Source organism: Gopherus evgoodei, chromosome 16 (genome assembly GCF_007399415.2).
Source record: "Gopherus evgoodei ecotype Sinaloan lineage chromosome 16, rGopEvg1_v1.p, whole genome shotgun sequence".
In the NCBI taxonomy this organism is placed as follows: Eukaryota; Metazoa; Chordata; order Testudines; family Testudinidae; genus Gopherus; species Gopherus evgoodei.
The window spans coordinates 7,731,683-7,759,035 of record NC_044337.1 but is presented as its reverse complement, the minus strand read 5'-3'; the positions used below and the strand labels follow the sequence as shown (position 1 = coordinate 7,759,035).

Genomic DNA, 27,353 nt, shown 5'->3' with positions numbered 1-27,353 from the left:
CAGTTATGAGACAGATGATATCCTTACTTGGCTGAAAAGATCAATAAATTATTAAAACAGTTTCAAGGTTCAGTAGTAGGACTTTACTGTCTACCAACCAAAAAATAATCCTTGTTCGCACTGAATCCTATGCATCTGCAAAATTCTAAGATATCACTTAATACCCTGAAATTAGGTTGACCTACTAAAGAAGCAACTAACTTTTGTAGCCTAGAAAGCAAGTTAAATAACTGATTCAGTAAGCTGAATTCTTCCTGGAGCTTAGCTATTGTTAAATGACATTATTTTCCATAACAGAGCAAAAGGACAAGTACAGATAATCACAGGCATATGGATACACATGTACACCTCCACATACAAACAAATGCACAGTATATACACATCATAGTAATGCATGAGGATGGAAAACTTGGGTACGCTGCCTCCCACTCTAGTGTAAATGCACGATAAGGAGTTTCCCAAATGTAGACTTTGATCAGATGAGGAAATAGGAGTGAAGAGGATTAGATGAAGGGGTGCAGGATTTGCTCCCACTTATAGAACAAATGTTACAAAACTGACAAGAAATAGAAGCAAAGTAGCAAGCACAGTATCTTACTGTTTAAACAGAAGGGAGGGAAAATAGAAATGATTTTTTACCAGACTGAGCACCAGGATGATTTTGTCACCTCTGTAGGTTCTAGGAACCCAAAGGACAGGTCCACCAAATTAATAACAAACCATTTTAAGAGTCACACTACAAGGTTCATTGAGAACCATTCTGCTAACATGAACAACATTACTAAGAAAACACTTGAATCACAACGCTCTCTCTACAAAACACTGAAAGAAAGAGAGAGTTATTTTAGTTGACACAGGCAGAGAGACTTTTGAAATACATTTTCATAATTTGGTTTACACTCAGGTCATCAGTTATGACAGAAATTAATTTTAAAATATGCTTTTTGAAAGTAAATTTAAAAATAAGAGCACAAAATCAAATAAAGTCTTTTTAAAAAATAAAGACCTATTAAAATTATAAACACAAATTTCAAAAAAAAAAATTCAGTGTGGATAGATTTATACATCACTCAAATCTCTGTTACATCCATCTATTAAACCACCTGTCACCAACCAACAATCCATCCACACATCTACTTACCTTCTAACCACTAATCTGTTCTTCTGTCTACGATATTCATTCAATCACCCATCTATTTATTCTTCAGTCTTTCTTCCAACATAGTATCACTCACTCACACATGCAAGTAAATCACAGTAGCCATGTAAGTATCCCATGCTTCTATTCAGCAGATACAACTTGTCTAGAGAAACATCCTTGAAAGAATAAATTCTACATTTCCAAATGTGGCCTCTAGTATTGCAAGCACAATTTTGCTACTGCTGTTAAATGTGGAAACAACTAATTGCATCTGCAACTGCATTCTTTTTATAAGCCTAACCACCGAAATGTACCTACAAATCAGGCACACAGGTGTCTGAACAGATATAACTGTAGACGCAACAAATAGTAACTTGCAATTTTGCACTTACATGTAACTGTAGTCACAAAATTGATCATGTGATATCAAAAATCAGATTAAAGCCTGATGAAAAATCAGGGACTAAAAGTATTGTTGGTAACTAATAATCGGGGGTGAAATCCTGGGCCCATTAAAGTCAATGGGAGTTTGGGGTTCTAAGTAATCTTCACATATACAATCATTTTATAACAATAATAGAATAAGCAATATCATCTTACATTTTAAAATTACAGTACACACATGTACATCAAAGAACAACAGTAACTTTTCTCATGTGATTTCTTTTTGAGGCTGGCAAATCATTATAACAGGAGAATGATCTATAATTCTAATCATATATATAGCCTACAAATATGAATTGCAAAAAATGTTAAACAAATTAAGCATATTCTTTTCTTTTTTCCAGTTTAGTGAACAAGTTTCATTTGCACTATTGTTTCTGAAATAACATGATTCTAAATTAAATACACACTAATGAAGGCCTCATGAGATGGATTTACACTGGGGAAAATATATTAGCAAATTGTTCACTTAAATAGGGTTCTCTCTGGACGACAGATTTTTGGAACACACCTGGACAGGAAATTATTCTAAATAAGTTTAGGCTTCCCTGCTCCTTGGAGTCATTTCCAGCTGCCCCTTTCTGAGGACTGGAGGCTGTCGAGAAATACTTGCAGCTCCCAGCAAACAGAAGGGCAGTATTTTTGACACAAAGACACTCAAACTTCCCCATGGAACTGCATAAATTGAAGAACTGTATGTGTCAATAAGTACATTTCAAAATGTGTTCATTTTCAAACACAGGCTCCCTAAGCAGCACATGCAAAATGCATGTGATATGTACAAACAAGCAATTGAGTGTACCAAATTAAGTCCTTATCCTATGCAGGCAAAACTCCCACTGACCTCAAAGGCCTCAGCACATGTCTGAAAATTACCGATTTCCACCTGCCTATGCATGTTCTGCAGGAGAAGTTTAGATTCATATACTTGAAAAGCTGGAACCAAAGGTAATATTTTCTAAGCATTCTTGCAAAGGGAGATCACACAAGTACACCCACTTCCATGCACAAAGCCTACATTTGCATGTGCAAGATGATACTTATGAATGTGAACCAGGTGTATAGGAGTGCCAGTTCACATGTGAAATGTCCCATTTTGCACACTCAAATGGCTTTTTTGAGAGCAAAGGGCATGCAAAGCCACTATTGTGTCTGAAATTCAGGAGGTGGTCTTTACAATTCAGTTATCAAAGCACAGATTATTGTATTTCAACTAAATTTTATATGGCACACACACACATCTTCAGAACGAAAGTCTGAAGTGAAATGATAACAGTTCACCTGGTGAAATCTTTCCTAGGACAACTTAAAAATTCTCTAAGATACATTTCTTTTCCGGTGATGTAGAGACAATGACATTTCAAAGAAAAACAAACTAAATGCAAAGGTACCAAATAAAACACAAAATTAAGTGATCGACACTGAAGTATTCAAATCAACCTACAGCCCTTGTTAGTCCTTCATATCGTACATCAGAGTTCATGTGCCCTATGAGTTGCGACAATGGAACCGCTATATACTCAGTCTGAAGAACAGAAACAAAGTGATAAAAGTTCCCAAATAATAAAAATTATGCTTACGCTGCTACGGAAATATTAGCTGCAGACATGGGACTGACTTCTGCTACCTCCTTGGCCTTCTGGAGTGCAAGCTTTTGATTGGTAGCCTCTTCCATCTCTTCTTCATCCTGTTTCCGAAATCAAGACAAATCCAGGGTTACATCATTCATCGTTTAGTTAAAGACCTAGGATGAAAATCAACTGAACTCATAAACGGCCACAAGTGATACACAACTGTCACAACACTTTTTAACTAAGTAACAGTTAAACACTCTGAAACACTGCATTCAGTTTTTGTTAAAGGACACAACCGCATGATTTGTTACAGCATATTTTCCTCATCAGGGCCCATGGGCTTTACCTGTCTAGTGCCATATTAGCAAGTTAGGTGGAGTCTGAAGGCCTCAGCTACTCTGCATAAAATGGAGCTGATGGCAGCTGCCCTCATCTTTAATACAGTGGCAAAGTCTGTCAAGACTGGAAATCCTACAATGCAAGGTTCCCTGTGGTTCCTTCTGCTTAGGTTCCTTCCACTCAGACCAAGAGGGAGAACTGCGTGCTGGGTGGAATCTCTAGTCTCTGAGTGCATCTTCTGATGCCTCTTCTCATCATAATCAGGCAACACATGCCATAACGTGGAAAGAGAATATATAAGAGCATGACATTTTGGGTGTAAAATAAGGCCACATTCCATTGATTAGACTGAAAATATTTTTTCTTAAAACAAATAATGTACCAGAGGACCTGAATCTGAACTTATTCACACCAATTTTACATGGGTGTAACTCCACTGATTTCAACTGAGTTATTTCAGATTTACCCTAGTGGACCTGAAATCGGAAGACATATTAAATTACAGTTATGGCCAGAAAGATGCTCATGTAAAGATAGCTCCTTCTTACTCAGCAGATTAGAAGTTTGCAACCTGACCTGAACTCTACAGGACCCAAATACCAGGGTTGGGTTAAATGACCCTGTTCGGGCTTGGGTCAGGCAGTCTCTGACCACCTCCTCGGGCCCAGGGGTTTGTGAAGGAGAGGCTGCATGCCCCACTCTTTTCAGCCACCACCGCCAAGCTGCGCTCTGTGTGCTGCCGAGTATGAGGAGCTGTGGCTCATGGTCTCCCAATTGCTGCGCCAAGCCCCTGGACAGCAGGCGGCAGACGGAAAGCAATCATGGGGCGTGAGGAGTGGGAAGCCCCCACCAGGTCAAGCCCCAAGGATGAGGTGGCAGCAGTGCTGACACAGGTTCAGGGGGAAGGTCTGAAAACAACTTGACCCTCTCAGGCTCTAGTCAGGTCAGGTCAGGCTTTAAAACTAGTTCCAAGCAGACCTATACAGCAGGTCTGCTCCATGTGTGCCTTGAGAAACACATCAGTTGACTCTTCCAAAAAACCCCATAACCATTGTCTGTGTTTGTCACTCCCGCTGGCATTGCAGGACGCATACAGTTGCAGAAGCACGATCTATTGTGTTCTAGCTAGTGTATCGTCAACACCATTGTCTCGTTCTGACTGCTGAATCTTTATTTCTGATGGTGATCCATGGAAACAAAGAACCTGTCTGGGCTCAGATCCCAGGGCCGGCCTTTCCAACCTCCAAACTAGTCAAATTTGTCAGGGAAATTATGGAGAGATAAACCTGGAACCCTACAGTGCCACTTTTAACCTCACTACTCTGAGTATAATCACTCTTCCAAGATGAGGGCAGCTATAGACCACACCGTAGCACTCCGTGGGATGCTATTTGGCCACCTCCAGCTGCTGAGGACTAGCTTTGTGAGCTATTAACTAGTGCATAGCCTACACATGGATTTCTCCATCCTGGAATAGTATAGGTAAGAACAAGTAACTGGTCTGAATTTAATAGTATTTGATCAGATTTAACTCACTTTGAAATTGGTTTCCTTTTCTTTCCTCATTTCAAGAGGAAAAAATGACAGTGAATTATAGATGTGGAAAAAAAACTCTCTGCCATTAGGCTTTCAGGCTGTTTTCTCTCCAGATATTAGTACATCTATAATGAGCAAATCGTCATTGCAGTTAAAGGAGGAATCCAAGCCAGGCCAAGACGAAAACGCTCCATTAAACAATTATACAAAGTCAATGTTTCTCAGCTGCCAACTTCCAGTACATTTATCAATCACTTGAGACTCTTACTGTAAGTCAAATGTATATTTTTATTCTGCAGAATATGAATCCTTTGGGGTATAAAATCTGAAAGAGCCGTAATTTGACGAAGGTTTGACAGTTTTGTTTTTATGGGCTGGGGTTCTCTGATTGTCTCTTCTCCTAAGTTCTAGCCAACTTTAATACGATCACAAAGGTTTAAATGTTGTCATTGGCTTTTTTTTTTATCTCATTCACTGAACATAAACCTTAGAAAGTAGATTACATTTCCTGCTTCTAAGCCACTCTTAACTGCAGCACAACATTTTGATAGACCCTGTAGCTCAAGAAAACTGCTATTGCATTTACAAATTTAGCAATACATAACTTAGAACAACTGCAGTGTTTAGCAGACAAGTGTTTCATAATAAAATAAAGACGATAATAGTTCTGTAGAACCTTCTATCCAGGGGTCTCAAAGCACTATACACATATTAATTAAACTTGTCTTACACTTAAATTATAAGCTCTCTTTGAGGCAGAGAGAGACTGTGTTTGTACACTGTGTATCACAGTGGGTCGTGGTGCACGAGTGGGGCTGACAGTCGCTACCGCAATACAAATCCAATATTACTACTGCTAACAATAGCAGCAGCTGCCGCTGCCACCCTGGGTCATACGCCTCTATCAGTAGCCTCATTTTACAGAAGGGAAAGCAGATAGGAAGGTTAGTGATTTGCTTGGGGATACTTTAGTGGGTTTGAACAGAACCCAGCATCCCTGTCTCTCAGTCCTGTGCTCTAACCACTTCCTTCCCTGAAGCTGATATCTAGTCCATGATCCCTACACTGGAACATGCATCTGACCAATGGATGAAAACTTTGATATGAATGCTCAGGATTACCATCATTAAGGCTAAGAATATGTCACAAAGGTCATAAGAACATAAGACACAGCCATACTGGGTCAGACCAAAGGTCCATCCACCAGTATCTTGTCTTCTGACAGTGGTCAATGCCAGATGCTTCAGAAGGAATGAACAGAACAGGTAATCATCAGATGATCCACCCCGTCATCCATTACTAGCTTTCAGAATCCGTGAGTACCAGAGCCCTCAGTGACATTTTCCACTTCAGCTCTGGGGCCAGTAGGGCTGGAGCTGTCAGCCAGCAAGGACCCCAGAGCTCTCAGCCACCATGGGTGGTGGAGGGACCCTAGATCTCTGAGCTGCTGTGGATGCCTGGGAGACCCCAGAGCCACAGCAGCGATACAGGCTGGACTCTCTCCCGAGTCCCTCTCCATTCTGCAGAGTTATTTTTAGTAAAAATCAGGAACAGGTCATGGGGCTTCCATGAATTTTTATTAATTTTCAGTGACCTGTCTGTGACTTTTACTAAAAATAACTGCTCAAGGTGGAGGTGAAGGCAGCCCCTTGCCCATGTCCCAGGCCCCCCGTCCAGAGCAGGTGAAGGGACCCAGGCTCCCCACAGCTGCCTGTGCAGCTCTCCCGAACTCAACTCTGGCTGGGGTTGTGGGGGGCCTCGGAGCCGCAGCCTGGCCATGATAAGAGCCGGGCGGGCAGCTGTGGGGAGCCATGGGGGACCCTCTACCTGCCCGCAGTGCGGGGGGCCCGAGCAGCCCCCGGCCTGTGTCCCTGCCTGCCAGGTGCAAGTGGAGGGTTCGTGATTCCACGGCTCCTCATAGTTGCCTGTGTGGCTCTTGCCATAGCCGGCTGCGGCTTAGAGGCCCCACTTCTGGATGGAGCCGGGTTGGGGAGAGCCATGCAGGCAGCTGTGGGCAGCCGGCATAGAGTCGCAGACCCTCCTCCTGCCCTGGGCAGCTGAGGGGCAGGGACATGGGCCGGGGGCTGCTCTCAGCCCCCGCACACCTCGGGCAGGTGGAGGGTCTGCCGACTGCTCCCCAGCAGGGCTCCACACTGGCCTGGCCAGGGGGTGGGATGGTGGGGCTCAGGTGGAAGAGGAGGGGAAGCGGGAAGTGGGAGAGCTATGGTCCTCTCCCTTCCTCCCCCCATGGTTCTGGTGCCACTGACCCAGGACTTGGCCACATGGGAATGAAGAGCTGTGGGTCCGAGGTGGGAAGCCAGAGGGGCCCTGGAGAGAGGGTGGGTAGGGCCACGCAGGCAGATTTGGTAGGCTGAGCCTTCCCCTGCCTTTGATACCTGCCACCCATGGGCAGCACACACTCTTATTCAAAGCAGAAGGGGGAATACTTGAGGAGTTTGTATTCTTAGGGAGTTGCTTTACAGTACTGGTCAGTTTTCTAATCAGGTTTCCGCTTACTAAACTGCATTGAAATGCAGCATCAATGACTCTGTTGGTTTCCACTGTCAGTGACAATCCACTGGTTAATGCTACAGAATAAGTTCAAGTCATGTGATAAACCATGTCCTATTTCATATCTAGTAGAGGTAGTGCTGGCTGAACAGATGCAGACCTAAACGGAAGTGGGGAGGGTTATTTTGTCCTCCCCAAACAGTCATTTTCAGGTTACTTATGGTATTTGGACATTGTACGCAACACTGATCTTGATGAGTTTTAAAATGTAATTGTCAAAGAAAGTCTCTGGGGGTCAGCTGACTCCTGAGTAATTTAATTATATCTCCAGGCCATTTTGGATTTTGCATGATCATATTTACTTAGCGATTAATCTCTCATTGTCTAGGTAGGCCGCATAATTGAATTACTTTTATCTTTTTCCTTCTCTTTTGAAAACCCTAGTGATTTTTGGATCCATGAAGTGAAAGAGAGTTTCAAAAGAAGCTCGGTGATTTGGCAATGCTTTCTGATTCTGTCAATATTTAATTGCACTCTATAAACTCTCAACAAAGGCAGTTTTCTAACCATCAGAGTCAGCTTCTGAAATATGCAAAAGGGGAAAGTTAAAAGGACTAGAAAGGAAGAGATGAACTTTATTAGACAAGACCCCTAAGGGGCCTAGTCTTTTATCCTTGCATGCATTAGTGTGTATTTAATTTAGAATCATGTTATTTCAGAAACAATAGTGCAAATGAAACTTGTTCACTAAACTGGAAAAAAGAAATATGCACCTATGATCATAAATCTCTAATATAAGAATTTCTGGATTTTATAATGCACAGAAACAGCTGAGTTCCTGTAAGGGAAAATCTTCCCCAGTAAAACTAAGGCCCATTCCCAAAACTCAGGACTCAAACGAATGGTAACAGAAAAGAGCTGCAGAAACATGATCTCACAGAGGAACATTTATTATACACCTGATGCCCATTATCTCTTTCTTGTGCTATACATCAGACATCCGCTTTCAGGAAACAAAGCTCCATTCAGAGCTGCAGACTGAAGGCAGCAATGCAGCTGCCTAGCAGGGAGGGAGAACTGTAGAAGAAAAATTCAACCCTAAAACAGCCCTGTACAATGGTATAGTTAACTGTGTTTGTATCTGAGTGGCAGGAATTGGGATGGGATGGGGACCTTCTTTTAATCTGGCTTCCCACCGCAAGAACTGTTAAGGATGTATGGTATCTCTGAACTACTGGCAACAGTGCCGTGCCATCTGTGTCTGCAAGGCACGCATTGAATGCCTCAGTCTGGCTGTGCCTGCAAGATAATTCTGTCTGGCCCTGAACTTGTGTGGAGGATACCATTTTGCAGAGCATGACCTCACGTGTACTGTATGTGCAAGGTCACACCGCATGGAGGATGCCACCTTGCGTGCCAATGTACAACTGCATGCCTGACTGAAAATTTCATGGCATGCCACTGCCTGGCAAGTATTGTCACAGCTCTACGAAGGAAAGCTCACTCACTACTGGTGCAACAAGCACAAGGATTAGTGATCATTTTACTATAGATGGAATAATCCATAAAAGTCTGTGAAATATAACTGCCCAAAAGGATTTTATTATTAATTATTGTATTATCTTAGCACCTAGGATCCCGTTCTGCTAGTTGCTGGACAAACACATTTCTCCTTGTTAATTAGCAGGACACACACCATTGTAGCAGGGGGAGCAGCATTACAACCAGCCTTGTGTTAATTTTATTCGCCAATGAGAACGAGTTAGATATGTGTAAACAAAACCATAGAGACCAAAGGAGGATTCTGCAGTAATGATCCAAAGCAGTACAGTAATGCTATGCTAAGCTGTAGCATTTTGGACCTTTCCAGCACAATCCTGGTGTATATATATTTTCCCATATGGGATGTTCCAATGTAAAATGAAGTAAAGCTACCTCAGCTTCGTTTTAAGCTCTTGCCAGGTCCTGGCATTCTGCCAATGCTCTGGCCTGTGTGTCGAATTTCTCTTGTCTCTGCCAAGGGGAAGGCAGGTTTTAATCTCGTGACTGAACTTCTGTAAAGGCCTTTTGCAAGTGACTTTCCACAGACCTGACTGGAGGATTTTAATTCTCGGATTTGTACTGAAATTCGGCAAGGTAAGACGTATTAGCATGAAACACCACACTAAGCAATAGGACATGAATCACTGAATTTCCCTGGGCGACAGCTTCAAAATATGCTATTGAGTCAACTAAAAACCTTCAACTGCTTCACCGCTGCCCCTGAAACTAGCTAATAGTCAGAGGTCCTTCTTCACTTTTGTGTGATAGCAAGGAAAAGTGCTCACTACCCACTCTATAATAAAACAAAACGGTACTATTATTATGATTAATAATAATCATCATAATAATAATAGGGAATCTAAAGAATAAGGAGAGCTCAGAGGTACAAAGATGAACATGCACAGGTCTTCATTACTAAGCAAAAAAGAATGTATGTTTCAAAATCAACTCCCTAAATAAGGGCTGCAGCAATGGAAATGAATAAAGAAAGGTGCCACAGGAGCATGACACTTGTAAAAAAAAAAATCTCAAGGCCACCAGAGGTTGGCTGGAGCAGGACAGTTCATGTAGATCCACCACCAGTGGCGTATACAGAATTTTAGGGTGCTAGGGGGAGAATGCAATAAGAATTATTTAGTCACATTTGCAGAATGGAGCTCACATACTACAGTCCCTCTGGAACAAGTATTGTATTGGTTGAAAAGCCATATGTTTCATACATACCTTGGTTAGCTCTTGTGCATTCGCAAGATTGTCGACAGCAATAGCCAAGAAGACATTCAGGAGTGTGTCTTTTAGGCAGCAGCTAAGGAAAAATCTTCACACAGTGATGGGTTAAATAATCTTCCATTTATATTCCCCACCGCCACCGCCACCACCACCGCCTGCAACCAACAGAGTATTACAGACATGCAAAAAGGAAAAATCTAGTTCCCCTCCTGCCAACATAGGATTGCACTCTACTGAATATTCTCCAGTTACAAATTACCCAACTTCATCACTTGCACTGGGAGACTATTCCACAGTGTAGGAGATCTCTCAGTTCCATCCATTCTTCCCCTCCAACTTCTCCACTCCACTATGCTGACTCAAATACATGCACCTACTTTTTGGCTTTCTTCATTCCCCCTCTTACTTAAATATCAACCACTGGCTGACAAACGGTGTGCTCTGAGACAATTCTTCCATCTCTACTATTCAGTGGTCACCATTAAAAAGGAAAATCTCTTCTCAAGTTAAATTTGTCTCACTGCAATATGACATACTAGCTAGAAGAAAATACAACTTATCACAATGAAGTCAATATGGCAATGAGATTATTGCTTCCTTTATCACTGGCAACTACTATATGTCCTCTCTGTTGTTTTTCTTTCATTTATTATTAGGAGGACCACTTTCATTTTTACTTATGATTTCAGCTCCTCCTTCTTATTTTTTTTTTATTGTGACCATTTTTGGTATTAGTTTGCAATAAAGCAAAAGATCAATTACAAATAAGATAGTACAGCCACAAAAGGCAGGGCATATACAGCAAACAAATAAAAACAAGTCCACAAATCCATCTCAGAAAGAATCCCATGCTGTTGTGAAAATACTTGATATATTACAACAAGATGTTCAGCTCTAGGTGTCCTGTGATGGCTATCTGAAGTAGTGATGGATCTGCTGAATGGGATCCTAACATGATAATGAAGATGATCTTGGACGTACTTAGTCTTCTTCCTCTAAAGAATCCCAGAGTCATTTACTACTATACTTGCCTATGTGTGTGTGTACAGGGGTTGCTTCATCCACCAGAGCGAAACGATGTAGTTCTTTGACACTGTAGTTGTTGCACAAGAACTTAGGACAGGAATTGAAAATATACTAGAGCCAGCTGAAATGCCTGAAGGAATTTTAGGCCAACAGAATGTAATTAACTACTAGACTATGTCTGCTCATGTGGTCTGTGACCTGGGAAAGATGCACAAGGCACTGCTGTGGGGAACAAATGATTTATAGGAGAAAGCAATGAGACAGAAAAGAGCGAAGGAGATAAAGGGGAGTATGGCAAGGAGGAAGGGTGTGTAGTATAGTTAGCAGACCTTTCCATGGCAGCTAAATCTCAGGGCAGGTCTATACTATGGCAGGGTTCGACTTTCTGAAATCGATCCACCAGCGGTCAATTTGGTGGGTCTAGTAAACTGTCAGTCTAGTAAAGACCCGCCAAATCGACTGCAGATTGCTCTCCAGTCGACCCCTGTACTATACCCCCGAGATGAGTACAGTAAGTTGAGGGGAGATTTTCTCCCATTGATCCCCCGCGGTGTAGTCCCTGCAGTAACTTGACTTAAGATACGTTGACTCCAGCGACGTTACGTTGAGTAGCGTAGGTCGACTTACCGCGCAGTGCAGACATAGCCTAAGACAGGATTTAGGGAAACGCTGGGCTAAGCACTCATTTAACTATGTGGGTGCTTTGCACTTCTCAGGCAGTTCTCCTAGGGGGGTAACTGGGCCCCCCCTCCTGTGTCCAGGGGATCTGTGGTGGCATAAAGTCCCAGACCCCTCAGCTTATGGGCACATCAGGGATGTGCTCAGAGCACCCTGAGCTCCAGCAGCACTCAGCTAGCTCAGAGCAGGCTGCTTAACTCAGTGCCTGAGTCTCTTCTCAGTTATGATGAGGGGCCACTGTGATGAAGCAGAAAAATGGCCTGTAGAAGGGTGGAACCGGGGCTCAACCCTCCTTGAGGGTGAAGGAGAGCCACACCAGCTCACCACACTCTGTCGTCCCGGGTCCTGCCCTTTGCTTCCGGGCTGAGCAACAATGCCCAGTCACTTGGGAGACAGTGACAATGCCCAGTCACTTGGCCTTCTGCAGCAAGACGGAGCAACCACACACAGTTAATTAGGGGCTCAGGCCCTTTGCTGCAGGGCTGAGCAAGAACACACAGTTAGTTCGGGGCTCAGACCCTCTACTGCAAGGTTGAGCAACAATATACAGTTAGTTCGGGGCTCAGGCCCTCTGCTGCAGGGCTGAGCAACAACACACAGTTAGCAGGGAGCTCAGACCCTCTGCTGCAGGGCTAAGTAACAACACACAGTTAGCAGGGAGCTCAGACCCTCTGCTGCAGGGCTGAGCAAACAAGCAGTCCAGAAGCCCAAGCCCTGGGGCAGGGCGGGCCAACAAGCAGTTCAGGTGCATAAAGCCCAGGCCCTGGCTCAGGGTGGGGCAGCAAACAACTCAGGGCTCAGGCCCTTCAGGAGGGACTGAGCAAACAACCAGTCTGAATGGCCTCCTCAGGCCAGGGGGAGGGGGAGTCTGCCACCCCTGGAAGGGTGGCAGGGGGGACGCAGGCCCTCCCACTGCACTGCGTTCCAGCCCGGGGCCCTTGTAGCGGCTAACACCGCTGACGGTCAGTGGGGATCCTGACCGAAACACACTGACACAGGCTCAGGTAGATCTGCAGCCTGACGGGTCGGCTGCCCCCGGGGCACTTCCAATCTCGCCCTCACTGGGTACCTGCCATCCGCTGGCGCCATCCAGTGGGTCCCAGACCATGGGCTCCTCGGGATACCGGGCATCAGGAACTCCAGGCCATTCCTCTCTGTACTGGGTGTGGGGTGGCTCAGGCAGCTCCTCGAGATGCCAGGCGTCGGGAAGCTCAGGCAGCTCCTCTGGATGCCGGATGTCGGGAAGTTCAGGCAGTTCCTCCGGGTACCGGGCACGGGGCAGGTCAGGCCAGCGCTCCTCCGGGTACCGAGCACGGGGCAGGTCAGGCCAGCGCTCCTCCGGGTACCGGGCACGGGGCAGGTCAGGCCAGCGCTCCTCCGGGTACCGGGCACGGGGCAGGTCAGGCCAGCGCTCCTCCGGGTACCGGGCACGGGGCAGGTCAGGCCAGCGCTCCTCCGGGTACCGGGCAGGTCAGGCCAGCGCTCCTCCGGGTAGCGGGCACGGGGCAGGTCAGGCCAGCGCTCCTCCGGGTAGCGGGCACGGGGCAGGTCAGGCCAGCGCTCCTCCGGGTACCGGGCACGGGGCAGGTCAGGCCAGCGCTCCTCCGGGTACCGGGCACGGGGCAGGTCAGGCCAGCGCTCCTCCGGGTACCGGGCAGGTCAGGCCAGCGCTCCTCCGGGTAGCGGGCACGGGGCAGGTCAGGCCAGCGCTCCTCCGGGTAGCGGGCACGGGGCAGGTCAGGCCAGCGCTCCTCCGGGTAGCGGGCACGGGGCAGGTCAGGCCAGCGCTCCTCCGGGTACCGGGCAGGTCAGGCCAGCGCTCCTCCGGGTAACGGGCACGGGGCAGGTCAGGCCAGCGCTCCTCCGGGTACCGAGCACGGGGCAGGTCAGGCCAGCGCTCCTCCGGGTACTGGGCATGGGGCAGGCTGGGCCCGGCAGGAGCTCGGGCCCCAGCGTCTGTCCTCTCCGGCAGCCTCCTTCCAACTGAGCGCCGGGGCCGGGCTTTTATATTTCCTATCCCGCCCCTTGACTTCTGGGGGGCGGGGACAGGTGGGAATGGCTCCACCCACTGCCGCACCTGTTCTGGCTCGTCCCTCTCCAGCGCAGCAGGGAGTGAGGCCTCCTCACAACATGGCCCATCAGCATAGCAGAGGTAAAGAGAGTCTTTGAGCTCACTTTGCCCTGCCCCATTACACTTGCAATCAATGCCAGGTCTGGAACGGGGAGGAAAGGAGAGAGCCTGGCTCAGTTTAGGGCTGACTGGCAAAGAGGCAAGAGCTACTTGCCTCCCTACCTGAGAAGAAGGGTCACTAGCCTACCAGCTGAGGCAGCCATCCGGGAGTAAGTACTGTCTCCCTGGCCAAGGGAGACAAGGAGCTTCCAGCACCTGAGGTAACTGGGTGACTGAAGCACAGAACCATTGTAGGGTTCAGCCTCACCAATCTTATGACTGCCCCACTTGAAGGAGCATGGGTCCATGGCAGGGCATTGCCCAAGATTCACAAAGGGGTACTGGGAGACAAGCCACCCCAGTGAAGGGACAGCGGTAGGAAGTAGCCCAGAGCATGTGATTTAGACTCCCTGCTGCAAGGGCCCCCTGTTCTGGGGGTCGACTCACACAGGGCCCTGGTCTGGGACCCACTGGAGAGGGAGGGCCTGGGTCCCTCTACCCCACTGCCTAAAATCCTGAAGCACCTCCACTAGGGAAAGAAGGGGCCAGAGGTCAGGCACACCAACCCCTAGGCCGCCTGGCCCTACAAGCACCTTCTTATAGCCACATTAACTCCCTGCACGGTGACACTAAGCAACAGGGGTTGTGTTTAGTCAATCAGTGAGCTACAGAGCCAGAGAAAGTCACGAGGTCTGTCAGCTTCCATGGGTATGTCTACTCTGCAGCTGGGAGTGAGCATCCCTGCCTGGGTTTACAGACTTGCATCAGTGGGGCTTGCACTGGCATGCTAACAATAGCTGTGTGAGCACTGCAATCCAGGCTCTCAAGCCCTCCCAACCCCAAAGGTTTGAGAACCTGAGCAGCAACATCAACACCCCTGTTTTTAGCACATCAGCGCAAGGCCTGTTACCATGAGTCTGTCTACCGGGCTGTCATCTCAGATGGCGGAGTCTGTAGAGATGATTTCCCTGGTTCTGAGAAAAGCTGGAAATGGTTCCCTCTTGTTTGCAGGCAGGGCAGGTAGGGGCAATGGGAGAGAGAATATCCTTCCTGCTGAGCCGAGTCAGCAAAATAACACAACCCTCTGAAACAATCATTCCCCACCCACCATGCTGTCTCCTTAATGATTGCGTTTCTGACAGACATTTGAGTTCCATTAATGGAAAAGACACTAATTTCCCATTTCCTGTTTACCTGCTGATTGGAATATGAGGTTCTAATTTAACAAAATGGAGTGGCAGCTGTGACGGCTGCATTACCGCTATCAGAGGTCACTGCTGCCAGTCCAAGTGACCACAGCTATCTTGACTTCTTCCTCTTAGGTGCTTTCGATGCTTTCAAAATGCCTCCGAGCAACCAAGTCAGATTCCCAATGGGGTTGAATGGCAGTCACGGAGCTGGCTTCCAATTCCTATCCCCTGCATACACACAGGCAGGAAAAGCCTCCAGTAATGTTGTTAATCGCCGCCAATATATCTTTTAATGGGGTGCGCTGTTTGGATCCACCTTCAAACTGATACCGTCTGGTAAAATGGGAACTTTGGGACCATGCAAGTCACAAGAAGACCTTGGCAGCGGCCCTGGTTGTACCAAGCACTGCACAAAACTTCAGCATTTGGCTCAGATTGTATCTTCCTGGACACAATGCACTGGTTGGCTAACTTTAGCAGTTTTTGTTCAGCACTGCTTTCACTCCATGGTTACAAAGAGAGGGCCATCGCAGGCTGCTTTTGAGGGATAGATTTGGCCTTGAAGTTTCATTTAGGACACTCCTTCTAGGTCTTGATTATATTCAAAGTTGCACTTGTGTACGGAGCAACACTGAATATAGACAAGGCCTTACCTTATATCAGGCTAGATTCTTTTCTCCATCCCAACAGTGCTACTCCCATTAAACGTATTGAGACAGAGCCAGCAACAGGATTTTGTGGAACTAGAAATAGAATATAAAAGAGAATCTCACGGTTTGGGGATCTTTTTGGTTTTGGTTTTTAAGCAAGTTTCTAGCCCTTTTCTTTGCAAAGAGCCTCGACAACATAAACTGATACAAACAACTTGGCTGCACTATTGAAGCAGGAGCTGGGGATACACCCACTCACCACATTTAAAATGAAGCAGTTAAGTCTCCTGAAGAATCATCTCATTGACTCGCCCCAAAATTCTTAAATCAGCTCTGTGCAGAGTGATGTGATCACAGACCATGGTGGGCAGGAATTTATGCATGCAGCAGGCGGGGTATCAGCAAAACATTGCTTTGGAAGCCCGCCTCCAATTGCTAAAACAGGCTCTCTACTCGGAGCAGAATTTGGTCCATTTCTTTCCAAGCTCCTTCTCCTAAATAGTAATTCATCAAAGGCTGGCGCTGAGAACCTGAAAATAAAGCCACTCCTTAAAGAGGAACCGCAGTGTCTTCTTTTGCTTTGCTACTGCACAGCTGGAGCACACGTTAGCAAAGAGAACCTGTTCCCAGAGCTGATCTGACATCAGTGATGCAAGTAACAAAAATGAGAAGAGCCATGTACATTTCAACTCCAGTGAAAATGCCCACGGGAAAGGGTGGTGGTAAACTAGTGTGTGCCTATTGAACAATCCAGGTTGGGAAAGAAGCGTTCTTTTCAAACTTCTAAGAGGGTATTGCAAATGACAGAGGCGGGAACGAAATAGTAAAATTATTGTTTAAAAAGTAATTAGCAGTGTCCCTTTAACTGATGGATTAGAAATAGAAGAGACATCATCTGTCATATCTAATCCACTATCTGGCCATTGCAGGATTGTTCCCTAAAGGATAATAGATATATTGTATCCTACCAATATTTCCCTTTTCTTTATGCCATTCTATTACTTCAGGTTATACCTACTTGTGCCGCCAACAGTTTAACATCTAGAAAAAATATTAGGGAGAGTTGGTTGGTTGGTTTTTGAAATATAAATGGAGTCTGCCATTTTCAGACATTTCTGATTATGTTGTACCTGACACAACATAAGCCATTTGAAAGTTATGGTTCACTTTTCTCTGATATATGAAAAGAATGCCCTCTGCATGCCACAAGCATTAAAAATGTATTTCAATGAAAGACAGAGGTGGCAGCGACCTCACTGAAATCCTTTTTGAAATATCAGCAGGAGTACCAGTGGGCTTACCTCTGCTATTCCCCGAGTGATCAAGGGAAAGAGACACTTTAAAAACAGAACAAAAAAATCCCCCACATCTGTTCTTCCTAATCTGTGCAGATTCTCATGAATGTCAATTGGAGATAAAGTCACATGGTTAGGGAGCAGAGTAATCCCAAATTTACTCTATCAAATTATACTGGTCTGAAATGCTTAGAAAGACCTATTTCTACAGAGACAAAATAAGCCATACTCTGATGTCACTTACACTGGTGTAAATCTGGAGAACCTCCACTGAAGTCTTCTTCCAGATTTGCGACAGTGTACAGTATCTCACATCCGAACCTGGTCCAGGAACTTCATTGGAATGAATTAACCCTGTTATAGTGAGTTCCTTAACATCATAAATACTTTTCAGTTGGCTTTCTTCTCCTCCTGTGTACTTCATTTATGCAAAAGCAGCAAAGAATCCTGTGGCACCTTATAGACTAACAGACGTTTTGGAGCATGAGCTTTCGTGGGTGAATACCACGAAAGTTCATGCTCCAAAACGTCTGTTAGTCTATAAGGTGCCACAGGATTCTTTGCTGCTTTTACAGATCCAGACTAACACGGCTACCCTCTGATACTTCATTTATGCAAAAATTCCACAGTGGTGAACTCATTTTCACCTGCAGGATTCACAGAGAATTAATGAATAACTCTCGACATATCTTATTTATGTATGTATATAGTGCCCCGAGGATTCTTCTGTCTGCATTACAGGGTGTGTGGCAGGTAGTTCAGGTTGCAGGCAACAGACATGAGAAGCAAAGTTTTGGTGGCTCTCTCCTGGATGAGCTTAGTGAGAATCCCAGAGGCACATTACAGAGCACTGAAATGAGCAATAATGAAAATGAGCGAATAATGAAAGCGACCTGAAGAAAAGCTCTGAGTAGCTCAAAAGCTTTGTCCCTTTCAGCAAAAGAAGTTGGTTCAATAAAAGGTACTATAATAATAAATGGAGATATACCTATCTCATAGAACCGGAACAGACCCTGAAAGGTCATTGAGTCCAGCCCCCTGCCTTCACTAGCAGGACCAAGTACTGATTTTGCCTCAGACCCCTAAATGGTCCCCTCAAGAACTGAGCTCACAACCCTGGGTTTAGCAGGCCAATGTGCAAACCACTAAGGCCTGGTCCACACTACGCAGTTAAACCGATTTTAACAGTGTTAAATCGATTTAGCGCTGTACCCGTCCACACTACAATGCACTTTATATTGATTTAAAGGGCTCTTTAAATCGATTTCTGTACTCCTCCCCAACGAGAGGAGTAACGCTAAAATCAATATTAACATATCGATTTAGGGTTAGTGTGGCCGCAAATCGAAGTTATTGTTACTGTTATTATTGGTTAGCTACCCACAGTGCAACGCTCCGGAAATCGATGCTAGCCTCGGACCATGGAGGCACACCACCGAATTAATGTGCCTAGTGTGGCCGCGTGCAATCGATTTATAATATCTGTTTTATAAAACCGGTTTATGTTAATTCGAAATTACCCTGTAGTGTAGACGTACCCTGAGCTATCCCTCCCCCATCTTATGTCTCTAAAGCAATGAAAGAGCCAGGCTATTAAAATGTCTTTAAAAATGTTCTCCCCAAGTGTAATTTTCAGCTGGAACTGTCTGCCAGTTAAAATGGAACTTGAAAGGGGTTAGTTCCACAGCATGAGATCCCTTTTATGTGCAAAATTCTCATGGTTGGGGATGCTCAGCCCATAAAGCTAGTTGAGCTGCTAATCATGTTCCAGAGTTAAAGATAATGACTATTATTTTAATCTAACCCTTTACCTCTAGTCTGTTTTCTGCCTCGAAAAAAACATTTCACGGATTCAATGAAATCGATAAAGAAGTGACAGTGCAAGAGATTTCAAAGTGTCTCTTCATGGCACCTGTTCTTGGCAGAGTACGGCAGGTAGGTGTGAGGATCTACCCAAGTTTCAGACACACATCAAGAGGAGTGTGGGTGGAAACACACAGAGAAGAGACCCTCCTTGCATCCCTAACAAAGAGGAAGGCTGGATAGCTGGAGCATACAAAGAACATGATGTTGGCCCTGGAAGGTGTGTAGCATGGAAATGAAAATAAAACCAGTACAGGAAACAGTGTATCAACCAATGGGAAACCCTTTCCCCTTCTCCATTGCCATATGTCCCTGTAGCGGGGTGGTCACCCGCTCCGGCTCAGAAAGGGTTAAAGCCAGCCCTGGGAGAGGGCTGGGGCTGCAAGCTAAAGGCATTGTGATTGGGGAAGCAGCCACAGCTGAGCCACGCCCCAATCAGGCCACAGTTGGCCCTATAAAAGGCCAGTGAGCCAGGAGCTGGCAGTCTCTCTCTGGCCATAGAGAGAAGGACCTGGCTGCCTGGAAGCTGACCAGGGTACCGAGAGTGGAGCAGGGCTGGGGGAAGGCTAGAGGAGCTGGGGAGTTCCAGCCAGGCAAACTCCCAGGCTGCAGGCCTTTGATGAAAGGCCAGGAAGGGCACTGGGGTTGCATGAGGGCAGCCCAAGGGTAGACAAAGGCAGCAGGTCCAAACCCTCCTCACCGATGATGAGTGGCAATTATACTTCAGTCCGCCCCAGTGAGTGCAGGCTAGATAGTGACTGGCTGTAGCCCAAGACTGACGCAAGGTGGGGATAGGGGGCTGGAGGTTCCCTGGGGAGGGGAGACACAGATCTGTGACGGTACTGCCAAGGGGGCTGCACCCTGGCCTGAAAGGGGCACTGGGGTCCAGGAGGGACTCAGGCCCAGCGGCAAGTGGGACACCAGCTTGCAGAGGGCACTCTGGAGCTGGAAACACTAATTCCCAGGATGACCAGCAGGAGGCGCTGCAGGGGTGAGTCCCGCCCTGTGACAGTCCCTCACAGCAGTTCATAAAGGGCAGGGCTCTTCCTAAGCAGGTCAGGACAACATCTTTGGGACAGTCTGGAGAAAGTCTCTATGGCTTTTGTACCTCCCTAATTCTGGACTGCTCCAGGTACTGGAGTGGCTCCAGATGCATGTTAGGCGAGCCTCGGGGACTGCTCTAACCTCCAGCAGCCTTGTATAGCTGTCTATGGGCTACCCAGAGCACACAGCACTCTGTCCACTCCCCTGCCTGCCTTCGGCATACCTGTGCTGCAAACCATCTCACACAGCTCCTTTGCAGGGGGAGTTCCTCCCCCTTTTCACTGGCAGATTAGCCTAAAAGGGGCTGGTGCAGGGAAGAGAATCTGTCTCTTGGTGGCTCTCAAATTGAACAGTACTCGTGAAAACTACACTCTGGCTCTGAATTGCCACTCCATTACACAAGTTTTATGCTGGTGAAACTAATGAATTCTGTGGAGTGACATCAGTGTATAGGAGCAGAGAACTACCAAGGGTGGAGGGGGGGGGGGGAAGGATAAAAATGGAATCCGTATCCTTTAAAAAAGCATTAGATCTCAGTCTCTTTACGGTTAAAAGCCAGCCTGTTTCTCCCAGTCGCTCTTTCAATCTGATAATATTTTCATCTCATTTTCAAATGCCAAGCCCTAAGGATCCAGAGCACTTCCCTCCTCCCCTGCCCCCTCCCAATTTCAGAATCTTCTTATTTCCAGCACGGTCTCTGCACTGCCTGAGATGGATACCCTCGTGCAAAGACCGAGCCCGTCTCCAAGTAGTAGATACTGCTGCTCACTGACAGGCTGAATTAGAGCTGGGTAATTCCGAAGAGAGACTCTAATGTGACAAGTACAACTCAGATGCCATTTAATCTGCCATTCCTTATCATATTGCCTCACGCTGAATATGGAGAAATGTGCAAAATGAAAGGCTGGTATGCTGCTGTAAATGTGCACTTACCTTGCTTTCTCACCTCTCCTCCAAAATGATTCTACATGGACTGTTTCAATACAGCTATTCTCTCCCGCCACTCGCCCTTTAATACAAATTCCCAAACAAACATCTTTTCTGACCTGGAGCAAAGGCTGCTAAGCCTAAAGAGGCTCTCTCAGGTAGGAGGGGGCTGTTAAGGCTCCTCTGCCCTGCTATAGGACCTTTCATCCAAAGACCCTGAAGCGTTTCACAAAGGTGAACATAATTATCCCTATTTTACAGGCGGAGAAACAAACTGAGAGACAGGGAGATCAGGAGTAGTTTACACTCAAACATTCACCAAATAACTAAGGCCGTGTGTATACATACAGCGCTGCAGGTGTCCCGGTACACTTTCACCGCTGCAGCATGTGTGGTGAACATGCTCTATGCACCGAATAGTACAATATGTGTAAGCTAGATGTGTTGTTTGTTGAATCAGGGCTGAAAAGTACACTTTTAACTGGCTTTTAGTAAAGAATTTTTCACCCCTATAATTCATTACTAAGTATGCAATCACTTTATCAGAGCATATAACAGTGGTACTAAAATCACAAGGTCTAAAGAGAAATCTAATCAATATGGTATGAGTGTGGCGACTTGGTACCTAATAAATATTTTCTGGAGTATTCTTGAGATTAGAATTTGCTAAAAGTAGCAGGCATCAATGTCTACTAATAAATTCATACATGATCATATAATTTTACACTGAATAATTAAAAGACTCAGTGTGTTAGAGCAATCGGCTGTGGCATGCATGATGGTGCATTTTATTGAATCCTGATCCTGCAATCCTTACTTCGGCAAAACTCCTACTGATTTATGCGACTGGCATAAGCTATGTTGGCACAAGAAGCTCTCCTGTCGGCATAGCGCTGAGCACACGAGTGCTTATGCTGGTGTCACTTCTGTCACCCAGAGGGTGGAATAGTCACATCCCTGAGTGACATCAGTTTTGCCGGCCTAGGCTGTAGTGTGGACCTAGTCTACATTGGATTTCATTTCGGTGTAAGTATGTGTGTGGACACACTTCTCGCTAAAAGGTTCTATTTGGATTTATCTTAAATTATTTTCTCCCTGGCCTAAATTCATTCAGTATAGGACTTTCTTAATTTGAAGTAAGCGTCCACACACAGACTGCTGTGAAATACCAAAAGGTATGAATTAAAACCAATTTAGTGTTTGGAGCAGGTCTGTGCAAAGGGAAGCGCTAAGTGACTTACATAAGGTTACCCAATAAGCTGGTAGCAGTCAGAATAGCACCGAAGTGTCCTGCCTCCCAGACTTGGGTTTCAACCACTACACTGCATGGCCTTCTAGCACTTCAGGAGGCTGGAGCATCCTGAATGCTGATTTGCTAGTGAGAGACGGCATGTCATACCATGGACAATTCATACTGAAATGCAAGGATACAGTTACCAAACAAAGTCAGGACGATGAAGTAAATGGAAGAGAACATTCCTGAGTGGACACCACCTTGTGATACTATCCCATGATACATCACTGCATTCCAGTCTTCGCCAGTCAGTATCTGGGTAGTTAAATATGAGAGAGGGAGAGAGGAAGATGAGCAAAGGATTGGAGTGTTTAAGCATCATTTTATATAAGCATCATCTGATAAGAAGGCCACTGCAAAGGGGTGTGCCAGAAACCCGTCCAACACCTTCAGGTTATTTAGCCTTCTTTTGCCCATAAGAATTTCTAGAAGCTCTTTCTGAAGATCAATTGCAACTCTGTCTACCAACATGGCTACAACGTCGCGTACATATCTATCTAAAACTGGCAGTCGCTTGCATTTTTCTGCCTCCCTTAAGAGGATAGGGAGAGAGTCCTTCTGAGAAATCCAGTCAATTACATTACTCAACATACATTGTTTAAACTATTTTGGTTTAGATAAAACCAAAGTAGTATAGTGATTATTGCGAGGTACAGCAGCGAAAATAGGTATTATCCACTAGACTCTATAAATTCCTTCCAGCCAGCTGGGGATGGTTTGAGGCAGGATTTATGGACCCACAGATCCAAAGCTTGGGCTGGGAGGAGGCCCTTGGACTCAACAACCCATGAGAGGGCCCTGTAATCAGAGACATTTGTGGTCTGCCATGAGGGCTGAGGAGTACTTGGGACCACTGGCAGCAGGAAGCCAGTAGCAGCACTTAATAGCTGCTCCTTAGTCCTATTCCTGCCTCAAAACTCCTTCCCTCAGCGGACTCTGGGGCTGCCTGTTTTCTGCTGCCTGGCAGCACCAGCACTGTGAGGTTGACGGCTGGACACAGAGCGAAGACTGCCAGCATGCAGAAGCAGTAGCAGCCCTACTCCCATATGCCCTTGTCAGGCCAGCCCAGTGGAATCTTCAGTTTCCTTCTATTAACCAGTCATGCATAGGGGCCAAGATTTCCACAGCTCCACCTATGATGTTTCCCATGGATGGGAGAGTGTCACTGACTTCACTCCATACGGGGGCAGGAGAAGAGCCTGCCTCTGGCAGGGGGGAACACTACCAGCTGCCTATGGGGCAAAGGCAGATAGAAGCAGATGTCTCCTGATGCAGGAGGCACCCTGGCTGTGGGTTGTGTCTGGGGTAATTGGAAGAGGTTTGAAGTTGGGGGTACTAGGGAGGGGATACCTGGGCAGTGTGCCATGGGACAAGTGGGGGGTTTCTGAGTGATATCTGGTGGGTGCCGGGGGACAGGTGGGGGAGCTGAGGGGAGCTAGCTGGCAGGTGTTGGAGCAGTTAGAAGGATGCTGAGGAGGTACCAGGGTGCAGCTGGAGGAAGTGAGTGTGCTGGCAATGGAAGGGAGGCAGAGCCCAGCAGTGAATCTCTCACCTTCTTTTTCAACCAGCCATTTCTCTCACCTCAGCTCCATGCTTTGCCCTGGCAGAGTGACAACAGGCTGAGCAGCAAGAGGGGTGGGCAGAGAGGCCATCTGGATTTTTGCTCAGTAATCACCACCCAGCAGTCTCGAGGAGCAACCGCCGAACCTGCTTCCTACTCACCTGCCCCATTCTCCATCTGTCCCCTCTTCTACCCACTCTTCTCCCTCGCCAGCAGCATGGCACCAGGCTACCAGCCACAGCTGCTTCCTCCTCCTGGCTGCTCCATGCAGCTTGGCTCCAGCCGGGGAGCAGTGAGAGCGGAGGTAAAGAGGCAGCTAAGCTACAATTTTCCCTCAAAGCAGCCCTAGTGACCTGAGGAGAGAAAGCTGGGGAATCCCTGTTGCCTCCCTACTAGATCCTACAGGGAGGTGCAATGGGGCTGAGGCAGACATGAGCGTCACAGGAGACACTGGACACTCAGTAGCCCCACCATCTTGGTTTGTCAGTAACAGCAGGTGCAACGCCACCCGACCCTGGTCCGTCGACGGGCGGAATCAAACCGGGGACCTCTGGGGCTTAGTACATGAGCCTCTATCACATGAGCTAAAAGCCAACTGGCTGTTAGCTAAGGCTGTAGAGCAGATTCGTTTTTTCTCTCTCTCTGCCACTAGACAGGACAGCGCACCACGCCAGAAGGCGTGCGGGTTACAAAGGAGTCTGGTCGGCACCTACTGCTCCCTGCCGCCTTTGACCACAAGGCACCACAGACAGCCAAACACTGCAGACAGCAACCACCAGGCCAGAGAAGCACAAAACTGAACACAGAATCTAAATGGAGAACATAATCAGGAGGAGGAGGAACCTTGGCTTCGTAGGAGAGGGACTGTGACTTCCTATGTACTTGTACAGGGCACAACACAATGGGACCCGGATCCTGATCGAGGACTTTGGATGCTGACACAATAACAATAAATAGTACATGAATAACATCTAAACAAACAGTGATTAATGAATTTGTCTCAGCCTTTGATAAGCATCACAGCTCCTAGGTGCTCATTCCACATTAAAACTTTCACTCTTCTGAGCCTCTGCCCTCCTCGTTTTTCAACAACTTTCTTTGTGTTTTCAGCACTCTGAAATTTGTGCACCTAGTGTTCTGATTGCCAAATATGGGGGATTTTAATGATAGCACTTCTTGGTGCATTAGGAAATGTTTTTCTGGAATTCAGTACTCCAGCCCACTAACAGAAAGTTTGAATGGTCTGTATTTAGTAAGAAACTAAAACATGATGGTTTCATGAAGGGTGTCATCAGGAGGAGGGAGAAAACTTGTTCACCTTAGCCTCCAATGATAGAACAAGAAGCAATGGGCTTAAACTGCAGCAAGGGAGATTTAGGTTGGACATTAGGAAAAAGTTCCTAACTGTCAGGGTAGTTAAACACTGGAATAGATTGCCTAGGGAAGTTGTGGAATCTCCATCTCTGGAGATATTTAAGAGTAGGTTAGATAAATGTCTATTAGGGATGGTCTAGAAAGTATTTGGTCCTGCCATGAGGGCAGGGGACTGGACTCGATGACCTCTCGAGGTCCCTTCCAGTCCTAGAGTCTATGAGTCTATGAGTCTATGATGTATTGTTAGCAAACAAGACCCACGTGTGCATGATATACTAGAAAGAATTTCAAATTTCAGACTGCCCACCAGCTACTTACCTTGGGAAAGGCTCTGGCTGAGATACAATGATGTTTCTTATGGCAGACTAGCAAATATAGTGCAGTGTGTATATCCTAATGACCACTTAGGGACAGAGATTCTGGTCTCAGTTATACCAGTGTAAATCTGAAGTAACTCCAGTCAATGGATTTACTCTGGAGTTATATCAGAATAACTTGAGTATCTGACTCTGGCCATTGGTCTCTCAGCACTAGTGCTGGATAAGTTCTGAAAAACAGGATTCACAAACACTTGATCAGATAATTCCCATGAATTTGCATCTGCTTTCATTTTGCTTTCCAGGACCATTCATGTGAGTGAATTTGGTTCACAAGAACGTTCATGGAAAGAGGAGCTGGGGAAACAGGCATATGCATGAAAAATCAGGATGGAAGTGTTTAGGGGTCAACTGGAAAAAGCAAGGTTGCCAGTTTTGTTATTCCTGGAGGTTTCATCACATGACAATTGGAGGCTCCAGAACAATCCTGGAGGGTTGGCAACCCCACTGGAAAGCTATTTGTGGCTTTTCAGGTCATCCAGACAGGAAGCAGAAATATCATGTGACTTAGGAAGCCAATCACAGATTGCATAGCAAATCACAACTAGTGAATACTCACGCCAAGAGTTGTGGGAAATGATCTGTGAGCAGCTCACACTATTTGCCAGATCATTTGAAATATGGAAAAAAGTTGCAAATGTCAAAGTTTGTTTTATGGAACTTTGGCAGAAAGATCAATGGGCAAAATATACCGGATTGTCTGTGGTGATTAGTTTGTCCGGCACTGCTCAGTAGTGAATGCAAAGGTTTGGCTGAACAGCCATCAGATGATAGAATAAGAATAGCTTTTAAAATCTGCTCCATAACGATACTGGACTGACTAGTGCATGTGAGTGATGCCAAAGACTGGGATGCCAATTCAGGAAGGCACTGAAGTGCGTACTTAAGGCGCTGTCCTGAATGGGGATGCTTTCTGAACCGGGACCTGAATGAATTTAAACCCAGCCTCAGACACACATGCAATGCAACTCAGCTAGAGTGGCCAAAAGCAGAAGGTCACGAAGTCAGTACTTAGAGAGCTCAGCCACTGAACAAAACATCCCTCAGCAGAGCCAAAGTTCAATAGCATCCTGTCTCCAACATTCCACATCCCCTCAGGCACCCGTCAATGGCCTACCTCTTACCAGCTAGCAACTTGTAATTATTTAAGTGGCAACCCTCAAGTAGTGCTGCATGGACAGCTAACTGAGGTCTTTCTGGTTTATAAACAGTCTGTGTCTATGGTTGTTGTAAACATTTCTCGCTGAGCCAATTGCTGGAGTGCAGAGATGCAGCAATTTGCTACAATGCCCCAGGTCACATGGTAGAAGACTGTGACTCAAACACTCTGCTGGGATTTAAAGGGCAGGCTGAGTTCAGAGGAAGAACTGAAGGGACTAGAGTGGCTCCTACAGCAGACTGGAAATCAAGAAAAGGATCAGGAAGGGAGAGCTTGCTGTGCCAGCGAGGTGAAAGACCTGGCTGGGGATACCTGCTCTGTGGGCTGCAGCAGAAGCTCTCTGAGGCCTTAGGAGGGACCAGGGGCAGGGACAGGAGGTTGTTTACCTGTTTCGACTGATGTTGATCTATGTTTGTGTCTGAGCAATA

The 27,353-nt window shown here is 46.2% G+C and overlaps 1 protein-coding gene across 16 annotated transcripts in view; it reads right to left on the bottom strand.

Annotated features, from left to right (window-relative positions):
* The window catches only part of CACNA1B (calcium voltage-gated channel subunit alpha1 B), a 507,473-nt gene that overhangs the window by 146,737 nt on the left and 333,383 nt on the right, over positions 1-27,353 (bottom strand). For all 16 annotated transcript variants that reach the window (XM_030535592.1, XM_030535597.1, XM_030535598.1 and 13 more), the window contains 3 exons: positions 22,592-22,709; positions 10,312-10,379; positions 3,166-3,272 (listed from right to left, as the gene is read on the bottom strand). In XM_030535592.1, the coding sequence (XP_030391452.1) occupies positions 3,166-3,272; positions 10,312-10,379; positions 22,592-22,709 (293 nt within the window). The remainder of the gene's footprint in view (positions 1-3,165; positions 3,273-10,311; positions 10,380-22,591; positions 22,710-27,353) is intronic.